Source organism: Neoarius graeffei, chromosome 12, assembly GCF_027579695.1.
Source record: "Neoarius graeffei isolate fNeoGra1 chromosome 12, fNeoGra1.pri, whole genome shotgun sequence".
NCBI lineage: Eukaryota > Metazoa > Chordata > Actinopteri > Siluriformes > Ariidae > Neoarius > Neoarius graeffei.
The window spans coordinates 75,256,340-75,280,978 of record NC_083580.1 but is presented as its reverse complement, the minus strand read 5'-3'; the positions used below and the strand labels follow the sequence as shown (position 1 = coordinate 75,280,978).

Here is a 24,639-nt window from a genome sequence, read left to right as displayed (position 1 = left end):
TTAGACAGCTGTTTTGATAACTTTCAGTCAGGATTTCGTGCCAAACATAGCACTGAAACAGCGCTGATTAAAGTTATAAATTACATATGTCTTAATACTGACGCAGGCAAAACATCGGTCCTGGTGTTACTGGACCTCAGTGCAGCTTTTGATACTGTTGATCACAACATACTGCTATATCGACTTGAACACTGGGTTGGATTGACTGGTAAAGTTATCAATTGGTTAAAATCATACTTAAAAGATAGAAGCTTCTTTGTTACCATGGGAAATTGTACCTCAACATCAATGTCCTTGACCTGTGGTGTCCCCCAGGGGTCGATCCTTGGACCATTACTATTCAACCTTTATATGCTCCCACTTGGACAAATTATCAAGAACAACTCAATTTTGTATCACTGCTATGCAGATGACACCCAAATTTATCTTGCTCTATCACCTAATGATTATGCCAACCTTGAATGTCTCTACCAGTGTATCGACCAAATCAACAACTGGATGTCACAAAATTTTCTCCAGCTGAACACAGATAAAACAGAAGTAATTCTCATCTCATCTCATCTCATCTCATTATCTCTAGCCGCTTTATCCTTCTACAGGGTCGCAGGCAAGCTGGAGCCTATCCCAGCTGACTACGGGCGAAAGGCGGGGTACACCCTGGACAAGTCACCAGGTCATCACAGGGCTGACACATAGACACAGACAACCATTCACACTCACACCTACGGTCAATTTAGAGTCACCGGTTAACCTAACCTGCATGTCTTTGGACTGTGGGGGAAACCGGAGCACCCGGAGGAAACCCACGCAGACACGGGGAGAACATGCAAACTCCACACAGAAAGGCCCTCGCCGGCCCCGGGGCTCGAACCCAGGACCCTCTTGCTGTGAGGCGACAGCGCTAACCACTACACCACCGTGCCACCCCTAAATCGTCATTTTATCACCTAAAAAACATTTCCAAACTAAGAGGACTTATGTCAAAAAATGATCTGGAAAAACTTATACATGCCTTCATCTCTAGTAGGGTTGATTACTGCAATGGCCTTTTCACAGGCCTGCCAAAAAAGACCATCAAACGACTTCAGCTGGTTCAAAATGCAGCAGCTAGGGTTCTCACACGAACACAAAGAACAGAGCACATTACTCCAATTCTAAGGTCCCTTCACTGGCTTCCAGTAAGCTACAGAATTGACTTTAAAGCATTGCTGCTGGTGTACAAATCTCTAAATGGTACAGGGCCCAATTACCTTTCTGATATGTTGCAGCGGCCTAACCCAATCAGATCTACCAGATCGCAGCAGCAAAATTTACTGGTAAAACCTGTTGTTAAAACAAAGTGTGGTGAAGCAGCTTTTAGCTACTATGCAGTACAGCTATGGAACCAACTCCCAGAGGACATCAAAAATGCTCTTGCTGTTGGCCACTTCAAATCTAGATTAAAGACCAAGCTGTTCTCAGATGCTTTCTGCTAACTGATAAATATCATCATCTTTACATGTTTTAAACTTTACTTAACTTTTACAGTCTTTGCATGTCTTAAACTTTACTTAACTTTTATTCCATTTTATTCTGCTGTTTTTACTGAACTTTCTATCTTCTTCCCCCTTTATTTTATGTAATTTTATTTTCTATTGTTTACTGTTTTGCTTTTACCTCTGTAAAGCACATTGAACTGCCACTGTGTATGAAATGCGCTATATAAATAAACTTGCCTTGCCTTGCCTCAAACTACCTGGTGCTGCAGACATCATTCTACACGGACACACAGATGAAACCTGGAAGAGCATGGAGGAGAACAACTTTTTATATGTGACTGGGTTAAAGATCTGGGGATCAGGACACTACAAGACAGACAGTGGTAGACAGATCTAAGTGCAGGAAAGTGTTTATTAGCAGGCATGATATTTACAAAACAGAAAACAGAATAATTAAACAGCGTTATAAACATGGCTAGAAACAAACATGACACTGATAATGATAATGCTTCACAAATCCTCTGTAAAAACAGTGTCTGCATCTGTGTGTGCTGATTGCACTCAAATCGGTATCAGGGGTTTCCAATAACGACTAGGTCCCAAACACGTGCACAATGCGCTCTGGGAGCGTGCGCAGCCGCTGAAGCTGCGCCAGGCTCAAGTGTGCAAAGACGTGACAGTCAAGTGTTCACCTACTGTATGACCACAACTTTTAGCTCACATGTACAGTATATCGCCATCAAAATGTCTCATTTTCATTGATAACCCATCGCAAAGCATCGCGAGCTGTAGTGTGACCGTAGTTTAATGTGGCGGATGTGACGTCAGATGCAACCCAGCAATTGTACCCAACTCTGAGTAAAAAATTAACTTCAACTTGGAAAAAAGGGTGGCACAGTGGTGTAGTGGTATAGCACTGTCGCCTCACAGCAAGAAGGTTCTGGGTTCAAGCCCAGCGACTGATGGGGGCCTTTCTGTGTTTGCATGTTCTGTCTGTGTGGGTTTCCTCCGGTTTCCCCCACAGTCCAAAGACATGTGGTCAGATTAATATGAGGCAGCCTTGGGCTGAAGTGCCCTTGAGCAAGGCACCTAACCCCCAACTGCTCCCCGGGCGCTGTAGCATGGCATGTAATATGTGTGTGTGCTCATTGCTCACTTGTGTGTGTGCATGTGTTCACTGCTTCAGATGGGTTAAATGCAGAGAATGAATTTCACTGTGCTTGAGTGTGCATGTGACAAAATAAAGGCTTCTTCAAAAAAAATAATAAAATTGCAGTCCACTAGATGGTGCTTCTGGGCCACGGCCCAGTGGTTGAGAAACTGCCTTAGAGGTTCCTGCCCCAGTGACAAGCCGCTGTACCCCTAAAGGTACAATAATATACTTTATTTACTGAGCATGTAATTAATACAACAATGTACTATACTAATAATGTCCTCAAACGTTATAGAGCCGCCTCATTCATTTTGAACATCTACACTTGCCATTTTCTACAGTGCTGGACCACACTTCTCTATATTACTAAGGACTTTGTGTCTGCACTTGAGTACATTTTGAGCAAAGCATCTCCAAGGCTGACTAATGCATAACTTGTGGGTTTAACACACACACACACACACACACACACACACACACACACACACACACACACACACACACACATATCTCATGTGGCTAATCTCAGTGACTGAGTTTAAATATTGATAATGGACATCACAACTGATATAAAGACATTATTCCAAGGGAAATGGTATCCCCTTCCAGCCTGACTTAAACAAATCAGACCCATTATGGAGCTTAATGCAAGATCTGGTCCCTCGGACTGTCTGGTCTCGAGTCTGATTTATATGATCTGTCCAGAGTCAAAGTTACATTTTGAGAATACAAGCAGTTATTTAAAAAAAAAATGTGACAGAGAAAAATTTGGTATATTTACACACCTACAATGATACCGCAACACTCCTCTGCTGAGAAGGATCGGGCGTCGGTTACTCAATCATCAATTCAAGTTTAACATCACACTTTGGATTATTTTTCCACAGTTTGGAACTGTTATATAATTCTAATGGTGGTTACATTAAGCAAACAAACAAACAAACAAACAAACAAACCAACCCAAAAGGGCTTAAATAGTTAACATCATGTCTGGCAAAGGCACATTTTTGCCATCAGCCTTTTGTTTGGCTTATTGTAGTATTGCTTTTTATTTTCATTTTCCTAGAGAGGGTCTGACCCTTGAGCCAGAAAACAAGGTAGTATTTCTGCCCTCCCTGGATCTCAAAATATTTGTGAAGAAAGGTAACATTTTGGCATGGGATTGATTGCATTGTGCTCATCTGAGGAGGCCCGTGAGAATCTCGTTTAATGTGATCCCACCGGCGAGGATTAGCATCATCAGGAAAACAGTCAGTCCTCGGCGAACAACCAGCTGCTTGGTGGTCAGAATGTCACCCACAATGACCGTTACTCCAACCTTCGCAGCACTTTCTTCATCATTTTCTCCTTTAGCCTCCACATCAGTCTGGTTTCTTTCACTGGGTTGGGCTTCCTGTTGTATATCTGTGTCTGTAGGTATTGAAATGGTTATAAAAATAAAAAATTTCATCTGAGAATTTTATCAACGCACATTTGAGACAAAGGTACATTACATTACCTTGATCAGCACACTTATTTTCTAAAACGTAGGATTCATTTTTGGCCTCGGCTGCCTGTACGCCTGCTCTTTTCTGGGCCTGAAAACCACCACACCACATGTAAGGAATATATAGTGTGTCGCAAGAAAATTTTTCTCTAAAGGAGAAAATGTGTCGCGCCATGGGATTTTTGTACCAGATGCTCTGTTTACAGAAGGCGTAGAAATGGCATTGAAAAGCGTACGATATTTTGCACCGTTTTCGCTGGCTGGTTCAGTAACCATCAACAAATTCTTTGTTTGCACGTGACATCATAGGCTTTGAAACAGAAGTGGGCCATGTTGGAGAATATACACAAACTCACGTGGCACATATTTACTAGAGAACATATGCCTGAGAGGTTGTTACACTCAAGAATTCCTTTTGTTTCTTCACTATGCCGACTCTTTGTGCTGTAACTGGATGCGGGCACAACTCTATTCGAGACAAGAGGTCTTAAGTTCTTTAGAATTCCAGCAATTATAAATAATCAAGGAGAAAACACAAGAGTGTTGTCCACGGACCAGAGATGTCAACGGCTGTCCAACATAAACTGGGCTGATCTGAGCGATGAGAAAGCAAAAACCACACGAGTCTGCAGTGAACATTTTTATCAATGGTTAGTGCTACGAACTAGTTATTAAAGGCCCTGTCACACTTATTCAGAATTAGCAGGAATCAAGCAGAACCAGCCGGAATGAAAAATTTTTCAAAATTCGTGCCACATTCAGGCGGAATTTCAAACTGACCAACATTCTTACAGCTTTGTAAGAATGCTGTTCGAATACTTAGAATGTACTTCGAATATCCCGGAATATAAGAATAATTTTCATTCTGATGGCATTCCGGCTCATTCGAGGCACATTCGGGACATTCTGGCATTTGAAGTGGCTTGCCATTTTGATTTTTCCCTCAAACGCGATCAGAATGTTTCAAATGCTGTTGGAATGCCGTAAGAATATTTAGAATGCAGTCAGAATGCAGTTAGAATAGACTTCGAATGCCATTCGATATTTCTCCTCTTCGAATGCACCTCGAATGTTTTGAGTATGAGCAAAACATTCAGGCCGGCCACAAGAATGGGCCCAAATGTTTGGAATGCACTCAGAATGCAGTCAGAATTTTTAGAATGCACTTAGAATATCCCGGAATATACAAGGAATTTTCATTCCGACGGCATTCCGGCTCATTCCGCCTCTAGTGTGACTACCCTATAATGAAAAGTCACAATATATAAGAAATATTGAATCGTTTAATAGCCTGGTCGTGCAGAAACTTGCTGTGATCATCGAGTGTGTGAGCCAACAATCAAAGGCTTCTATGATTATTTCATTTTAAAAAGAGCTGTATATAATTTTTGAGCTTTTTCTTTCCATTCAGGAAACCAGCTGATCTCTACAATTTTACAGATTCAGACTGGGCTCCAACACAAAATACGGGCCATGACAAAATCAAAGATGGTACTAAAGCAGTAGCTAGAAATGCAAGACTTACAGAGCGCAGAAAGAAACGCAAAATTATTGAATAATCTTCCCAAACGATCACAAAGTCAATTGAATAAGACTCATGTCAATCCACTACGTCGAATACTGCAGCCTCCTCGCCCGCTGAGGGTTCTTTTAGAACTATATACCATATGTTCTATAGTGTGTTAGATCCCTCTCTTTTGAAGCAGTCAGAATGATTGTTTTTAAAATAGATTTGAGAAACAACTACAATCTTCTAAATGTAACTCTCTTAACGCTGTTTATAGACGCCATATTATTTGATTGTATATCCTCCAACATGGCAGTGGTCAACAACGCAAGCAGTTTTGGTCATGTGGTTGCAAACAAAGTATACATGTAGATCTTCCTTCTGCCGTAAAAAAAAAAACTCGAATGACATTTTGATTTGTCGTGAAAATGCATCGATCATGCGAGTGCAGTTTTCGAGCAATATTCTCTTGGCGGCGCTAATAGTTCACTACGTGTTTTCTTGACCTTCCGAGCAGCATTTTGTACCCTGTTGCTCAACAAATCTGAGAAATTCACCAATAATCTACAGTCGAGATTGTCTCCAGATGGATTCACAAGGTTCTGTATCATCTGGAGTTAGTGCCTGGAAAATGGACCATTTTAGGTTGTGTGCACATGATGTGATGTCAGATTTACAGTCACTTCCCTCAGTCCAGTTTCACTTTGGGTTGTATTTCCTGCATATGGGGGCGTGGTAGTGTAATGCAGCAGGTAGAACTCAAAATCCATAATCTGAGCATCTGGTATGAAAATCTGGTGGACTGATACAGACAGACAAGGCATCAGAACTTACCTCTTCAGTTGTATGTTTCCAGTCAAGTTTGAAGATCAGAATGAGGAAGAAAAGAGACTGCAAGAAGACACATACAAAGAACCCACACCACAGACCTGGCCAAAGAGTTTGATGTAAACAGAAATAATTACAACATACAGTAATGACTTGCTGATTATAAAGAGGTTTAGTTTTTGAATATTATTAGTCTCTTGAACATGATGTCATGGTTAATGCATCATTCCACTTCCTGCTTACCAACTATTCCCATGTTGAGTGCAAACATGAGTGACACTCCGATCGGGAGACCCACAAAATAGTAGCCCACTAGAATACACCCAGCACCAAGCAGCTGCTTTCCTGCACCTCGGACAATCCCACTCGTAATACCCTACAGGCAGAAGAAGAAACATCACCAATGATTCCTTTTTTATCAGCAATGAGAAACCCAAAGATACAACAAGCTGGCATTTGCATTCATTTGAAAAAAAAAAAAATAGATGCTTTCATATGTTCATTAATTCACACTATATAGGCAATTCTTCAGCAGAGAGGCCAAAATTATGAAATTATTAACATTGCTTTAAATTGTCAGCTCAGTGATATTGCTAAAGTATGGAATCCAAGACAAAATGTATGAAAAACCAGATTTAACAAGAGTGCTCTGAGAGCACAATATCCTCCGTTGGCAACTATGCCATAACTCTGGCAAAGTGTGACTGAACTGAACAAAATTGCAATATGCGTACTACCGACATATAACAAAGAATCCTGTCAAGTTTTGTGAAATTCCTCCAAAAAACTGAGAGAGGAGTTGATTTCAGAAGCTCCGAAAGAAGTTCCGAAAGCACACCTTCATCAAGCACACCTTGATGAAATTGCCAAAGTACAAGTTTGTTAATAATCAAGGGCATAACTCTGGTAAAACTTGCCCAAATTAAATGAAATTTCAATATGTGTATAACTGTCATATAACAAAGCCTTCTGCCAAGTTTGGTGAAATTCCTCCACAAATTGTGAGAGGAGTTGATTTCAGAAGAACGGACACCCTCATGAAATTGTCAGAGTACAAACTATTTAATCAAGGGTCAAAACCCTGGTAAAATTTTCACAAACGAAATTAAATCGCAATATGCGTATTAACGTCATATACCAAGGCCTTTTGCCAAGCTTCAAGAAATTCGTCCAAAAATTGCAAGAGGAGTTGATGTCAGAAGGCAAGCACACCTTCATGAAATTGTGAAAGTACAAGGTTGTTAATCTACTCTGGAACTCTAGTAAAATGCGACCGAATTGAACAAAATAACAATATGCATATTACCGACATATAACAATGCCTTTTGCCAAATTTCATGAAATTCCTCCAGAAATATGTGAGAGGAGTTGATTTCAGAAGGAAAACACACTCATGAAATTGTCAAAATATAATTTTGTTAATCAAGGGCTGTAACTCTGGTAAAATGCGACTGAATTGAACAAAATTACAATATATACGTATTAGCGACATATAACAAAGAATCCTGGCAAGTTTCGTGAAATTGCTCCAAAAACTGTGTTTCAGAAGGTGAGCACCCTTCCCAGGATGGATGGACGGACGGACAGACATCGCCACGACATAATCCCCCTTCAGGCCTTTCAGCCAGCGGGGGATAAAAATCATCACCACCCCAATTATAGCAATGTCGCTTCAGAGAAATCTTGGTTTGAATTTTAAGAAATGAAAGTTCATTTTTTTTCTGATGTAATTCCATTACTGACTTTTCTTTCCTCATGAAATATTTTGTGTACAGAGTTAAACATGGCTAATTTTTCGATGCTTTTTTTTAGGGTCAGAAGATACCCCATACAGTGTGAAATTTTTATTTAATTCCATTATCTTGTGTACTGCAACTAAAAACAAAACAAAAAGTTATCATATTTTGCTGTGAATGTAATACTGTTACTGAAGATTAGATTAGATTCACTTTATTCATCCCACATCAGGGAAATTTACGTGTTACAGTAGCAAGAAAAAGTCAAACAGATAAATAAAACTGAAATAAAAATTAGACAAACGAAGGATTAAATACAGAGGGCTATTTGCATTATCTACCGTCCCACATCTTAAAAAACAACTAACACTCCGCAGTATTAAAATGACCTCCTTTACTGAATATTAACATTCAGCAAAATAAAACTGATTGATATTTAAGAATTATAAATAAATAAATAAATAAATGGTATGTAAAACTTACTGCAGTGGCATCAAGCAGATGGAAAATGCCATACAAAACCATGATTTGTGAAACTTTTTGGACAATTTCTCTGCAAGGAAAAACAACAAAACATAGTAGAGGAGTAAATGGAACCATGATACAAGGTTCTGATTCAGTCTAAATAGCTTTAAAAAAAAAAAGCCATTCTTTTTATGTCCAAACCGTTATCCATGATAATTTCTTATCTCAGATTTAAGTGCAACAAGAAGAAACCACCATCAACTAGTCAGCTCGAATACGCTTAAAAGTATATTTCAACCAGGATGAATGCCATTTCAGATACAGTGGTATGCAAAAGTTTGGGCACCCCTGGTCAAAATTGCTGTTACTGTGAACAGTTAAGAAAGTTGAAGATGAAATGATCTCCAAAAGGCATAAAGTCAAAGATCACTCATTCTCTTTATATTTTAAGCAAAAACAAATTTTTATTTTCATCTTTTACATTTTCAAAATGACAAAAAAGGAAAAGGGCCCAAAGCAAAAGTTTGGGCACCCTGCATGGTCAGTACTTAGTAACACCCCCTTTGGCAAGCATCACAGCTTGTAAACACTTTTTGTAGCCAGCTAATAATCTTTCAGTTCTTACCTGGGGGATTTTCACACATTCGTCCTTGCAAAAGGCTTCCAGTTCTACAAGTTTCCTGGGCTGTCTTGCATGCGCTGCTCTTTTGAGATCTATCCACAGACTTTCAATGATGTTTAGGTCAGGGGACTGTGAAGGCCAGGGCAAAACCTTCAGCTTGTGCCTCTTGAGGTATTCCATTGTAGATTTTGAGGTGTGTTTTGGATCATCATCTTATTGTAGGACCCATCCTCTTTTTATCTTCGACTTTTTTTACAGATGGTGTGATGTTTGCTTCCGGAATTTGCTGGTATTTATTTGAATCCATGCTTCCCTCGACCAATGAAATGTGCCCTGTGCCACTGGCTGCAACACAACCCCAAAGCATGATCGATCCACAGCCATGCTTCAGAGTTGGAGAGGTGTTCTTTTCCTGGAATTTGGCACCCTTTTTTCTCCAAACATACCTTTGAACATTGTGGCCAAAAAGTTCTATTTTGATTTCATCAGTCCACAGGACTTGTTTCCAAAATGCATCAGGCTTATTTAGATGTTCATTTGCAAACTTCAGATGCTGAATTTTGTGGCTAGGACGCAGGAAAGGTTTTCTTCTGATGACTCTTCCATGAAGGTCATATTTGTTCAGGTGTCGCTGCATAGTAGAACAGTGCACCACCACTCCAGGGTCTGCTAAATCTTTCTGAAGGTCTTTTGCAGTCAAACAGGGGTTTTTATTTGCCTTTCTAGCAATCCAATGAGCAGTACTTTCAGAAAGTTTTCTTCATCTTTCAGACCTCACCTTGATCTCCACTGTTTCTGTTAACTGCCATTTCTTAATAACATTACAATCTGAGGAAGCAGCTACCTGAAAACACTTTGCTACGTTCTTGTAGCCTTCTCCTGCTGTGTGAGCATCAATTATTTTATTATTCAGAATGCAAGGGAGTTGCTTAGAGAAGCCCATGGCTGTTGATTTTAGGGACAAGTTTGAGAAGTCAGAGAATTTATACAGCTTTGAAATCTGCATCATCTGACCTTTCCTAACAAATAATTTGAACAAGCCACGGCTCAATAAGTTCATTAAGGTCTGGAACCTTGGTAAAAGTTACCTGAGAACTCAAATGTTTTGGGGTGCCCAAACTTTCGCATGGTGTTCCTTTTCTTTTTTCACTCTCCAATTGTACAAAACAAAAATAATACACAAATCTTTCAGAAAACGCTGAAAAGAAATGTCTCGTCTTTACCTTTATGCCTTTTGGTGATCAGTTCATCTTCTGCTTAATTAACTACTCACAGTCACAGACATTTTCAGTAAGGGTGCCCAAACTTTTGCATGCCACTGTATTTGACCTTGACGATGTTTGGATCAACTCCTAAATCTAAAATCAGTTGATCTGTTAGTCACAATGATAATTCCATCTAAAGCCTAAAAACGTTCATCCACTCGTTCTTAAGACACAGAGGATATTGAGCGAAGATATGAAGTTATTCTCTGAGTGGTGAATGTATATCTCTCTCACGAGTGATATATTTTTCAACATGAGAAGATAAACTTCATATCTTCATACCACCATGTCATGTTCTTTATATTATATGGATACATCCACAAAAAAAAGTAAGTTAATCAATAGAATTTTGAACCGGTTCGCCATTTTGACAATGCATGTCTAGTCAGTGGAAAAACACTGGGAGTGACATCACTGGAGTGAAATATCAGGAAATATTCTCTCCACATTCACTGGATATAAGCAACCACACGCTCTGATTGGCTCCTCTACTACTAGGATATCAGCTCATATACCGTGGGTAGAGAAAAACAAAATGACGGAGTGTGTTGCTGAACCAACCAAGGATGAAATAAAAACTCTACTCGAAAACAGAACCCCCAAAAATAAAAAAGGCAACAAAATATGGGATAAAAGTACTTGATAGTACGGTAGTAACGTATCTTTTTTATTTTTCAAGAATTATTATCATCATCATTGCATTTTTCACAAATTGCTCCTGTCATTTCACCGGTTTGTTTACATTCTAAGCCGAAATGATTTTGTCGGATGGTTTGTATAAAGTTTTTATTTATCAAATATGCAAAACATAAAAATAAAAATGCTCCGTTTCTCAAAATCCAGTGAATGTGGATAGAATAAAACAGTTATTCCACTTAATCTCGTTGAATATGGATTATAGCCGACTTGGTGCTATGCGCCTCGTCGGCCATCAGCTATCAGCTCACATACGACTCGATTTCGTGGAATAACTGTTAAATATGTCACTCAGATCCGTGATGAATTTCGTCTGAAAAATGCAAGTTTTTCAACATGAGAAGATAAACTTCATATCTTCAAGCCAATGTGATTTTCTTTTTTATTATATCGACACATTCACAGACAAAAGGTACCCAAATTTATCAAAACAAAATTTATCGTTGATTTCCTCATGAGTGACATCTACAGATTTGTGTCATGGTTTGGGTTCTCCATGTCCCGGATGGAGCTTGTATGAAAAATACGAGTGGTGTATTTCCCACTAAAACACTCATGTCTGTGTAATATATCATGCTATGGAATCTCAGACAGACAGACAGACAGACAACTTGAAAACAAAGGCATGAACATCTACAAGCTTGTCAAAGCAAATAATACAATGTGTGTACTCATGGTCATTGTTTAAAAAAAAAACAAAAAAAACCCAGAGCAGCAGATACTTCAGTCTCCTTACAGTTCAGTGGTAAAGATGTAAGCAATGACGTCCTTGCTTCCAGTTAGTACAGCAGCAAGCAGAAGAGAGACCGAGACTACAAAACAAACAAACAAAAAAAGAGACATGGGTCCATACATGCATGACATGCAACCGCTGTGTGACAATGTGACATCACACTGACTGGCCATTTTATTACGAATCCCTGTACACCTGAGGAATTTGAGGGGACAGTGAGCACCAAAACTGGACCACGAGACATTTTTCCAAACTTCAACTGCCCAGGTTCCGCCTCAGATTCATGTTCTTGACTGACAAAATGAGAACATCAAGGTTCAACTCATTGTGTGTTCTGGTTCTGAGATGCTTTTCTTCTTATCATACTGGTAAAGAGTGGTGATTTTAGTTACTGTATCCTTCATGTCAGCTTAAATCAGTCCAGCCTTTCTCCTCGGACCTCTCTCAATCACTGTAGATGTGCTGCTCACTGAATGTTTGATTTTTTTTTTCAAAATTCTCTGTAAACACTAGATCTGTAGGCTCATCAGATTTATTGAGAAGTAGTAGTAGTAACGGTGAGGGATTAAGGCTGTAAGCGTACGTCCTGCTTTAGAGAGATCCGTAGCTGCTAACTCATGGAGTACCTGCCGTGTCCACTTACTTCCACAGAACAGAGAGACTCTGGAGGAAAGTTTTGCTTGTTGTGTGTTTCCTGCTCCAAGAGCATTTCCAACTCTCACGGTGGCTGCCACGCCAAAGCCGAAAGGAACCTAACAAGGAATCAAAAGAAAGAGTTAGAATAACTGAGACATGCTTAGAAAATTACAGTGGCACTTGAAAGTTTGTGAACCCTTTAAAATTTTCTATATTTCTGCATAAATATGACCTAAAACATCATCAGATTTCCACACAAGTCCTAAAAGTAGATAAAAAGAACCCAGTTAAACAAATAAGACAAAAATATTATACTTGGTCATTTATTTATTGAGGAAAATGATCCAATGTTACATATCTGTGATTGGCAAAAGTATGTGAACCTCGAGGATTAGCAGTTAATTTGAAGGTGAAATTAGAGTCAGGTGTTTTCAATCAATGGGATGACAATCAGGTGTGAGTGGGCACCCTGTTTTATTTAAAGAACAGGGATCTATCAAAGTCTGATCTTCACAACACATGTTTGTGGAAGTGTATCATGGCACAAACAAAGGAGATTTCTGAGGACCTCAGAAAAAGCATTGTTGATGCTCATCAGGCTGGAAAAGGTTACAAAACCATCTCTAAAGAGTTTGGACTCCACCAATCCACAGTCAGACAGATTGTGTACAAATGGAGGAAATTCAAGACCATTGTTACCCTCCCCAGGAGTGGTTGACCAACAAATATCACTCCAAGAGCAAGGCGTGTAATAGTTGGCGAGGTCACAAAGGACCCCAGGGTAACTTCTGAGCAACTGAAGGCCTCTCTCAAATTGGCTAATGTTAATGTTCATGAGTCCACCATCAGGAGAACACTGAACAACAATGGTGTGCATGGCAGGGTTGCAAGGAGAAAGCCACTGCTCTCCAAAAAGAACATTGCTGCTTGTCTGAAGCTTACTAAAGATTACGTGGATGAGCCAGAAGGCTATTGGAAAAATGTTTTTGTCATGCTCTGCCCCAGACTTCCACTCCGGGGATTTATTATCTCCCAGTTCAGTGCTAATCCGGATCCAGGACGGGACTTTCATCTTGCTGGCATTCACATCCTGGTTTGCTCTGCTGTGTATAAAAAGGCCATTCTCAGAAGGGGACTATGCCAGAACATCTCGTTGGTTTCTTCACATTGTCTCTGTGCCCTTATTGCTTCTTGGATTTTTGCTCTCTGTTTTGCCTGTTCCTTGTCACAGTTTTTGCACTACGTTTTTTGTCTTTTCTCATGTTTGTTGTGCTACGTTTTTGTCTGAAGTTTTTTGCCCAGGCTATTTTTTATGCTAGCGTTTTTTGTCCTTGCCTGCCTCGTTTTTTGTTCCTAGTTTTTTTCTGGATTATTTTTGGTTTATTTTTACTCCTATTCAATCTTTTTTATTATTGGATTTACTGGTCTGTATTCTGTTCTTGGTTCCTACTCACCACATCTCACCTCCCATAACAGTTTTGTGGACAGATGAGACCAAAATAGAACTTTTTGGTTTAAATGAAAAATGTTATGCTTGGAGAAAGGAAAACACTGCATTCCAGCATAAGAACCTTATCCCATCTGTGAAACATGGTGGTGGTAGTATCATGGTTTGGGCCTGTTTTGCTGCATCTGGGCCAGGACGGCTTGCCATCATTGATGGAACAATGAATTCTGAATTATACCAGTGAATCCTAAAGGAAAATGTCAGGACATCTGTCCATGAACTGAATTTCAAGAGAAGGTGGCTCATGCAGCAAGACAATGACCCTAAGCACACAAGTCGTTCTACCAAAGAATGGTTAAAGAAGAATAAAGTTAACGTTTTGGAATGGCCAAGTCAAAGTCCTGACCTTAATCCAATCAAAATGTTGTGGAAGGACCTGAAGCGAGCAGTTCATGTGAGGAAACCCACCAACATCCCAGAGTTGAAGCTGTTCTGTATGGAGGAATGGGCTAAAATTCCTCCAAGCCGGTGTGCAGGACAGATCAACAGTTACCGGAAACGTTTAGTTGCAGTTATTGCTGCACAAGGGGGTCACACCAGATACTGAAAGCAAAGGTTCACATACTTTTGCCACTCACAGATATGTAATATTGGATCATTTTCCTCAATAAATAAATGACCAAGTATAATATTTTTGTCTCGTTTGTTTAACTGGGTTCTCTTTATCTACTTTTAGGACTTGTGTGAAAATCTGATGTTTTAGGTCATATTTATGCAGAAATATAGAAAATTCTAAAGAGTTCACAAACTTTCAAGCACCACTGTACATCAGGGATCTGAGTGACACATTTAAATAACATACCACTTTCTTTTTCTCTTTCAAAATTCTCTTAAAATCTTCCGTATTTAACAAAGCAAACCTGGCGGCCATGTTTGTTTACAAATTGTCCCAGTCACTTGCTAGCGTGGAAGTTTTATGTCTCCTACATGTGACATCATGTTGTCTTGACAACCATGCAATATCATAAACCATATTCAACACTCATTCTCCACTGGGTAGAGTGACGTAATACAGGTAGGATAAGCGATATGCTAACAATACTGCATGCTATTGAACCAAATGAATGAAACCTGCTAGAAGGGAATAGAACACATGCTTTTATTCCATCGAAAAAGTGTCCTGTATGGATAATAATTCCTGATATTTCACTCTGATGACGTCACTCCCAGTGTTTTCCCACTGACTGAATGTGCATTGTCAAAATGGCGAACTGGTTCAAAATGAAATTTTTTTTTGATCAACTTGCATATATTCTTTTGTGGATGTGTCCGTGTAATATAAAGAACATTACCCGGTGGTGTGAAGATATGAAGTTTATCTTCTTGTATTGAAAAATATATCACTCATTCACCACTCGAAGATAAACTTTATATCTTCACACAACCGTGTAATATCCTCTATATACGATAAAATATGAAACAATACAATATGATAAAGACACAGTATAGTAGGATACGATGTGATGCAATACTATTTCATTTAAATTAGATTATTTAAAGTATTTGAGTTATGGGTAAAATCGATTAACAATTATATAACGATTCATTTCAGTCATTGCCTTTTAAACTGACATCATTCCAAAATCATTTGATTGTTAAAACCCTAATTATTGCCAGTTGGGAAGTCGTTATGACTACTATAAATTATATATAATAAATAATATACAAATATACAGTCATTATTTCCATACAACAAAACTGGATGCTTTAGTGTTGTAAATTAAATAGGCTCTCTTTTTTATTTAATGAATTCTTTTCCACGAGAAAATCTTGACTAATCTTAAATCATGAAATAGAGTGGATGCTGTACACATCAGTGTGTCAAACTTTGTTTTTCTTAAGTAACAGGATCGTCTTATTTGTCATAACATTGCTTAACTAAACAGAAAAATGATTTCATGGGTGGTGAAGGAAAAACAATAACGCTGCACCTTTGTGTCCTAATGTCAAAGAAAAAAAAGTACTGTATTATATTTCTATTTTTGTGTTTTTACAAAACATGCTCTATGTAATATTTAACCCTTTGACTGGTGGATAGTTCGCACAGGAAGTACAGTCCAACTCGATCACAGAGAGGTGCAAGATCATAATTAACACAAATAACCCTCAGTTTAATTTTATAAAGTATGTATAGATGAAGTATAGATTAGTATATCATCTATAAGCAAGCTTTTGAAAGTCGCTTGCTCTTTAGCCTTAAGTTTCTTACCATGTACGCAACAGTGGCCAGCTCATACAAAACAGACTGGGCCCCTAACTCAGCTTCGCTGATCAGACCTGTAATGGAAGGCATCAAATGACTCGAAAGCAGATTACAGGGATTTGATTTAGGCGAAAAGAAAGACAATGGTTTCAGACCTGCCAGGAATCCTCCAACCTCATAAGTCCACCACTCCACACACTGCATTAGCATGCTAGGTAAGGCCAAGCGAAAGAAAGGACCCCACTCCTGCAGGCAGTCACAAGACCAACCTGGTAGAACGACAGTGTGCGAGGAAGAAAGTTTAAAAGAGAGGCAGGACTTGAGAAGGAAGCAAGATCAACTGCTCACTTACATATCCCCTGCTCCCGCTTATATCAGAATGCAAGCAATCAAAGGAATAGGACACTTATTAGGGATGTTGACTTCAACAATTAATGAACCCTGAAACAAGTAAATAAAGAGCAGTGTCTCTCCCCAGGGATTTCAAATAGCATCCTGGTAAACTGTCATTTTGAAATCGCATTTTGCTTCTTGAAATAGCATCAAAATCCACGGTACATGTTTCATAAATACATTCAGTTGGTAAACAGGAAGTTGATGTGGGACAGACCTGAAAACGGTACACATGGTATAGAACCCCAAGCTGAAGCTCGGTTCCAAATATCAAGCAGTTGTGATTTGTAGTTGCTGAGAAAAATGTTACAAAAATTTTGTAAATCCACGCTATATGTTTCGTAAAAACATTCAGCTGGTAAACAGGAAGTTGATGTGCGACAGACCTGAAAATGGTATACATGGTATAGAACCCCAAGCTGAAGTTTGGTACCAAGAACCAAGTGATTATAGTTTGTAATTGCTTAGAAAAAGCGTGTTTCAGACGTACGGAGATACGGATGGACAGAGGTTAAAAAAAAACAGTATCTTTCGGAGCGGGGGTATAATGAGCTTTAGGTTACTGTCAGACACTGGAATTGTCTCATTCATTACTTCAAAGCAACATACAAGTCATAGAAATATTGCCTAACCAGGTGAGGCTTAAATAATGCCATTATATCTTAGTCATGATAAGTCTTACACAAGCCAAATGAACTCTTCTCTATATTGTGTTAAAAAGTTACAAAATGGATCAACCTGAGGTAAATCTTAAAACTGGACATGTCTAACTGTCTGCCAGAAGAGCATATCATTATGGATTTGCAGTGTCTTGAAAAAATATTCATACCCCTTGAACTTTTTCACATTTTTCCACCTTACAACCACGAACTTAAAAGTTTTTTATTGAGATTTTATGTGATAGACCAACACAGAGTAGCACATAATTGTGAAGTGAAACGAAAATGATAAATGGTCTTCAAAATTTTAAACAAATAAAAATCTGAAAAATGTGGTGTGCGTTAGTATTCAGCCCCCTGTACTCTGATACCTCTAAATACAATCCAGTGCAATCAATTGCCTTCAGAAGTCATCTAATCAGTTAATGGAGTCCTACTGTGTGTAATTTACTCTCAGCATAAATACACTTGTTCTGTGAAGGCCTCAGTGGTTTGTTAGAGAACACTGAAGAACAAACAGCATCATGAAGACCACAGAACTCACCAGACAGGTCAGGGATAAAGTTCTGGAGAAGTTTAAAGCAGGGTTAGATTATAAAAAAATATCCCAAGCTCTGAACATCTCAAGAAGCACTGTTCAATCCATCATTCAAAAATGGAAAAAGTATGGCACAACTGCAAACCTACCAAGACATGGCCGTCCACCTAAACTGACAGAGCGAGCAAGGAGAGCACTGGTCAGAGAAGCAGCCAAGAGGCCCATGATCACTCTGGAGGATCTGCAGAAATCCACAGCTCAGGTGGGAGAATCTGTGCACAGGACAACTATAAGTCGTACACTCCACAAATCTGGCCTTTTTGGAAGAGTGGCAAGAAGAAAGCCATTGTTGAAAGACAGGCATAAGAAGCCATGTAGGGGACACAGCAAACATGTGGAAGAAGGTGCTTTGGTCAGATGAGACCAAAGTTGAACTTTTTGGCCTAAATGCAAAGCGCTATGTGTGGCGGAAAACTAACACTGCTCATCACCCTGCACACACCATCCCCACTGTGAAACATGGTGGTGGCAGCATCATGCTATGGGGATGCTTTTCTTCAGCAGGGACAGGGAAGCTGGTCAGAGTTGATGGGAAGATGGATGGAGCTAAATACAGGGCAATCCTGGAAGAAAACCTGTTGGAGGCTGCAAAAGACTTGAGACTGGGAAGGAGATTCACCTTCCAGCAAGACAATGACCCTAAACATACAGCCAGAGCTACAATGGAATGGTTTAGATCAAAGAATATTCATGTGTTAGAATGACCCAGTCAAAGTCCAGACCTAAATCCCATTGAGCATCTGTGGCAAGACTTGAAAATTGCTGTTCACAGACGCTCTCCATCCAATCTGGCTGAGCTTGAGCTATTTTGCAAAGAAGAATGGGCAAAAATTTCAGTGTCTAGATGTGCAAAGCTGGTAGAGACATACCACAAAAGACTTGCAGCTGTAATTGCAGCAAAAGGTGGCTCTACAAAGTATTGACGCAGGGGGGCTGAATACTAATGCACATCACATTTTTCAGATTTTTATTTGTTTAAAATTTTGAAGACCATTTATCATTTTCATTTCACTTCACAATTATGTGCTACTCTGTGTTGGTCTATCGCATAAAATCTCAATAAAAAACTTTTAAGTTCGTGGTTGTAAGGTGGAAAAATGTGAAAAAGTTCAAGGGGTGTGAATACTTTTGCAAGGCACTGTATATAAAGTATTGCAGCATGGCGTTAGAGAGTGATCTTAAGCCAAACATGATCAAACTACTAAACCTAGTAAAGTGGTTGAAGCCAGTCTAACACACTGGTGCAAGGTCTTTAAAGATGGCCTCCACATTGTGATTTATAATTTGCAGCTATGTCCAAGAAGAGAAGGGCGTACGATTTTCCTGACTCACCATCCCACGTGGCCTTGTGCAGACCTTTCCAACAAATGTAGACATAAAGAAACACGGCCAAGGAGTACTGAGAAATGGAGTTTGCCATCGCAGAACCACTGTACACAAAGTGATGATAACATCACAGAAAGTATAATATCAAAAATTATTATAAATATACTTTGTACTGTAATATATATATATATATATATATATATATATATATATATATATATATATATATGTGTGTGTGTATATATATATATATATATATATATATATATATATATATATATATATATATATTTGTTACTTCCATAACAAAATAAATATAGCATATGTTTCAAATATGCCGTCTACAATAGAATACCATAGTTATTAGGATGCATTATGACTTTTTTTAATAAAACCAAACATGGAAATAAGATCAGGAAAATGACTTACGCTACGCCCAGATGAAGCAAATGAAGAAAGATGTAGTTTATTAAAGCGTTCAGGATGTTCCCAGCAGCCCCTGTGATCACCTGAGGCCATATTATACCCTAAAAGAGAACGTCTTTATTATTATCATCCCAAGAACAAAGAATATTTAACAGTTATTCCACAAAATCGAGTCGTACATGAGCTGAGAGCCGACGAGGCACGTTGCACTGAGTCATTTATCAACTCATGTACGACGAGATTAAGTGGAATAGCTGTTTTATTCTAGTCACATTCACTGGATTTTGAGAAATGGACCATTTTTATCTTTATTTTTTGCAAATTCGATAAACAAAAACTTTATACAAAACGTCCGACACAATAACTTCTACTTTGAACGTAAACAAGCCAGTGAAACGACAGGAGCAATTTGTGAAAAATGCGATAATTCTTCTTGAATTTTTATTTTTTAAAAAAGATACGTTATTACCATTAAATACTTTAATTTCATATTTTGTTGCCTTTTTTTTTTGTATTTTGGGGGGTTTTGTTTTCAAGTACAGTTTTTATTTCGTCCTCGGTTGGTTCAGCAACACGCTCTGCCATTTTGTTTTTCTCTACTCACGGTATATAAGCTGATAGCCTCCTAATAGTACAGTAGCCAGTCAGAGCGCAGGATTGCTCATATCCAGGGAATGTGGATAGAATATCATCTGATATATTTTCTCCAATCTCAAATCTTGTGACTTTTTATTGCATATTCTGTCCAGCTTGGTCATTGAAATCCATTGCACATACTCTTTTAAATATGTTCATTTCTTCTTTAACTGTATATTTTAGATTTCATCATATTGTTATTCTATTTATATTTCTACTTTTGTCTCTTTACTTTTTTTTTTATCTTAATTGTTCATGCACCAAACACCACAGCAAATTTCTTGTATGTGAGAACATACTTGGGCGGGGGGATGAGACAGGGGGGACTGATTCTGATATAAAAATGAAGTCCTCTCTGAGGCCACTTTAATAGGAACACCTGCCCTCTTGCTCATTCCTGCAATTATCCAATCAGATATGGAAATTTTATTCCTAGCTTTAATTAAGAGTGTGGTCTTACAATTTGAGAGCATCATTTATTCATTTCATGTTCTGACTTTGCAATGTGACCACCTCCCCCGGTTCTCTCTCAAACAGCCCTGCTCCTTGCTCGCATGCAAATTTGCTTTGCTGTGTTCTTGTTCAAAAAAAGCTGCTTGTGTGTAATTTTGCTCTGTTCACACTCGCACTGCTTTGGTCACTCCTTACGTTCTATTAGTTGGTGAATTTTGATAGGGTCGTATCGCCAAAATCAGAGAAAGAGAGGCCAGAAGTCTCTGAGTAGAAGATTTGCGAGGGCACAGAAGCAGTCCGAGTGAGAGCAGGGGCTATTTGAGAGAGAGAGAGAGAATGGTGGGGGGGGAGATCTCTATGACTTGCCATGGTTGTTGGTGTCAAACGGGCTGGCTTAATGATTTTAAAAAACAGCTGATCACCTGATTTTCATGCACAGTCTCTACAGTTTATGCAGAATTGTGTGGTTGCAGTTTCTGAAATACTTTAAACCGGGCCATCTGGCACAGCACCCATGTCACGGACAAAGTCAATGAGATCACATTTTTTCCCCCATTCTGATATGTGATGTAAACATTGACTGAAACTCTTGCCCTGTTGTCTGCATGATTTTACACATTATGCTCCTGCTACATGATTGGCTGACTGGATAACTGTATGAACGTACAGGGGTTCCTAATAAAGTGGCCAGTCAATGCATAAAATTAAAACCACTGATAGGTGAAGAAGTGAACAACATTGATTATCTCATTACAGTGGCACCTGTCACGGGGTGGGATATATTAGGCAGCAAGAAAGAGAAAAGTCAGTTCTTGAAGTTGATGTGTTGGAAGCAGGAAAAATGGGCAAGCGCAAGGAGCGACTTTGACAAAGGTCAAATTGTGATGGTGAGATGACTGGGTCTGAGCATCTCCAAAATGGCACATCTTGTGGAGTGTTCCCGGTATGCAGTGGTTAGTACTGAACAAAAGTGGTCCAAGGATCCAAAGGACAACCGGTGAACCGGCGACAGGGTCATGGTGTCAAAGGCTCGTTGATTCACATGAGGCACGAAGGCTAGAACATATGAAACAATCCTACAGAAGAGCTAAAACAAAAAGGTGTCAAGATTAACTTTTTCAGCAGTTTGTGCTACAGTCGCTCTTCTGTTCTTCTGGATTGGACCACATGTTCTAGCTTTCGTGCCCCATGCAAATCAATGAGCCTTCGACACCCATGACCCTATCGCCGGTTCACCGGTTGTCCTTTTGATCCTTGGACCACTTTTGTTCGGTACTAACCACTGCATACCATAAACACCCCACAAGATGTGCCATTTTGGAGATGCTCAGACCTAGTCATCTCACTATCACAGTTTGGCCCTTGTCAAAGTCATTCCTTACGCTTGCCCATTTTTCCTGTTTCCAACACATCAACTTTAAGAACTGACTGTTCTCTTTCTTACTGTCTAATATATCCCACCCCATGACAGGTGCCATTGTAATGAGATAATCAATGTTATTCACTTCTTCACCTGTCAGTGGTTTTAATTTTATGGCTGATTGGTGTGAACCAAAATCTTAATAGAATTTTTTTTTTTTACCTGATTCTGCAAATATTTTGATTGCAACTGGTACATAAAAGCAGCCTGAATGAAAGAAGAAAAAAAATCAGGAACATAACATTTAAGAACATTAAAAAAAAAAACAAAGCTCAACCTCATGGGAAAAACACGGAAGTGCACAGATGGGAAAAACTCACAGGCAGAGCAGGCATGTATATCTTTACATACAGCTGTGAGAGACTGCAGAGAAAAAGAAAGCGGTGTATCATCGCATTTGAAAACTGCACATCATGTCTTTTAAGTGAAGTTACAGAATCTTAGAGTTTCACTGATTGTTCATATGAACATCAGGTCAAACAGACTGGACATACCTGGCTACTCTGGGGCTTTGTCGAACAGCCAGCAGGATGGACTCGGTGTTGATCAGGATGGCCCAGCAGGGGAAGCAGGCCAGCAGAAGGATGAGGATGCCCCTCTGCAGGATCACTCCAACACGCTTCAGGTTATTGCTCCCAAACGTCTGCAGAGAAAGGTGACAAAGTTAAATTATCATCCCCAAGATTTTCAGTTAATCAGGATGTTCAGTTCTTGAACTTTTTAATAGCGACATGTTACGGGTAAGATGACCAATGTCTACACTGTCAGAAAAAGGGGTACAGTAGGAGTTCATTTCTGTCCCCCAAGGTACAGTCTGCAATAATGTATCCCCTAGGGCTCATTACTGGACCTCAAGGTAACTGTGTACCTTTTTAGGGCCAAAAAGGTACTTATGTTCCCAAGTAGTATATGAAGAGTCTGGTTCTAAAACACTATATATCCAATTCCATTGTTTCAAGAAAAATCACTTTTTCTGATTACAGGAAGTGATAAAAGGAAAACCACTGTATCCTGTTTTAAAATGTATTAACTAACTCCTTAATGATAATAAACTTCAAAAATTAAATCCAGAACTAATTAACAGCTTTTAACTGAACCAAGTAATTATTTTTTTGTCAAGTCGCTACATATCCACGCCATGGCATTTCCCCCCAAAATGCTACATATCCCTTTCTATTTAAAGTGCATTTAACCATGTTCTTTCATGACAGATTATTTTATTTTATAGATTATTTTTTATATTATTTTATCAAAATTATTCATAATTCAGCGTGAAATTGTCCAATAAATGCGAGAAGTGATGAAGTAATTTCCTATTTCATGGGCACAGCCGTCTTCGAAGACTTCACGCCAATGGTGGCCTTGTATTGGCCAAATGGATATGTCTGGTTTTGAGAAAAATTGGTGATGGCGCTTGTTGCGTTTTGGAATGAAAGGCTGTAATGCAGTGTGTAAATCAATGGCAGATATAGCATTTTGGTGAAAACTGAATATGGTACGAGTAAGATATGATAATTGCTGATGGTTTGGTGGCGGGAATTTCAGTTTTTCAAATTTGGCGTTTATCGCATTTTGGAACCAAACTCTTCATATAAAGAGTACATATAAGTACCTTAGAGGGAACTGTCCCAGTGACAAGCCGCTGTACCGCTAAAGATACAATAACGTACTTTATTTTCTGAGAGTGTGTACCCATTCGTGTTGACACCTATGTATAACATGACGAAGCAAGACAGCAACTGAGCTCAGGATCAAACCAGGGACCCTGGAGCTATGAGATGGAAGTGTTACCTGCTACACCAGCATGCCACACTTTCTTATTTTACCCTGAGCAAAATTCACCAACTTGGCAACCCTGTTTACTGTGCGTATACACTACTGTACATCATGACCACTGTGACGACAATTTCTTCACATCTGTCCATGACATTTAACATATTATCCCAGACTTTAGTAACACTGGCTGTTGACCAAATGTTATACAAGCCAAGAACAAAAAAAATGGATGACAGATTAACTACATGCTTTTGTATGAAAGAGCAAGTGAATGCTGTGCAGCTTTTATTATTAAACCATATTAGTAATCAAATTGTTGTGGCATAGCAGGTCACACTGCTGCCTTACAGCTCCAGGGTCCTTAGTTTGATCCTGAAATCAGGATCCTTTTGTACAGTATATTCTCTGTGTCCTCGTGTTCTCTGGTTTCCTTCCACTGTCCAAAAAATGTCAGTAGGTAGCCAGTAGGCTATGAGGAATTGCCCCATGGGTGAAAATGTGCGCATTGTACCCTGCACAATAGATAGGCGTTCTATCCAGAGAGTATTCCTGTCTCACACCCAGTGTTCCTGGGATAGGCCCCGGATTCACCGATCAGGAAAAGCATTTACTGAAAGTGAGAAATCTGAGCAAGTAT

The 24,639-nt window shown here is 39.1% G+C and overlaps 1 protein-coding gene across 1 annotated transcript in view; it reads right to left on the bottom strand.

Moving 5' to 3' along the window:
• Positions 1-3,808: 3,808 nt before the first annotated feature.
• Positions 3,809-24,639, bottom strand: part of LOC132895634 (mediator of RNA polymerase II transcription subunit 31-like) — a 110,667-nt gene continuing 89,836 nt past the window's right edge. The window contains exons 7-20 of the mRNA XM_060936415.1: positions 22,721-22,869; positions 22,547-22,589; positions 22,389-22,433; positions 19,721-19,818; positions 19,298-19,395; positions 16,471-16,584; positions 16,322-16,389; positions 12,613-12,721; positions 11,973-12,048; positions 8,672-8,741; positions 6,696-6,828; positions 6,459-6,553; positions 4,130-4,208; positions 3,809-4,035 (exon numbers count right to left, since the gene is read on the bottom strand). Coding sequence (XP_060792398.1) covers positions 3,809-4,035; positions 4,130-4,208; positions 6,459-6,553; positions 6,696-6,828; positions 8,672-8,741; positions 11,973-12,048; positions 12,613-12,721; positions 16,322-16,389; positions 16,471-16,584; positions 19,298-19,395; positions 19,721-19,818; positions 22,389-22,433; positions 22,547-22,589; positions 22,721-22,869 — 1,404 coding nt within the window. The remainder of the gene's footprint in view (positions 4,036-4,129; positions 4,209-6,458; positions 6,554-6,695; positions 6,829-8,671; positions 8,742-11,972; positions 12,049-12,612; positions 12,722-16,321; positions 16,390-16,470; positions 16,585-19,297; positions 19,396-19,720; positions 19,819-22,388; positions 22,434-22,546; positions 22,590-22,720; positions 22,870-24,639) is intronic.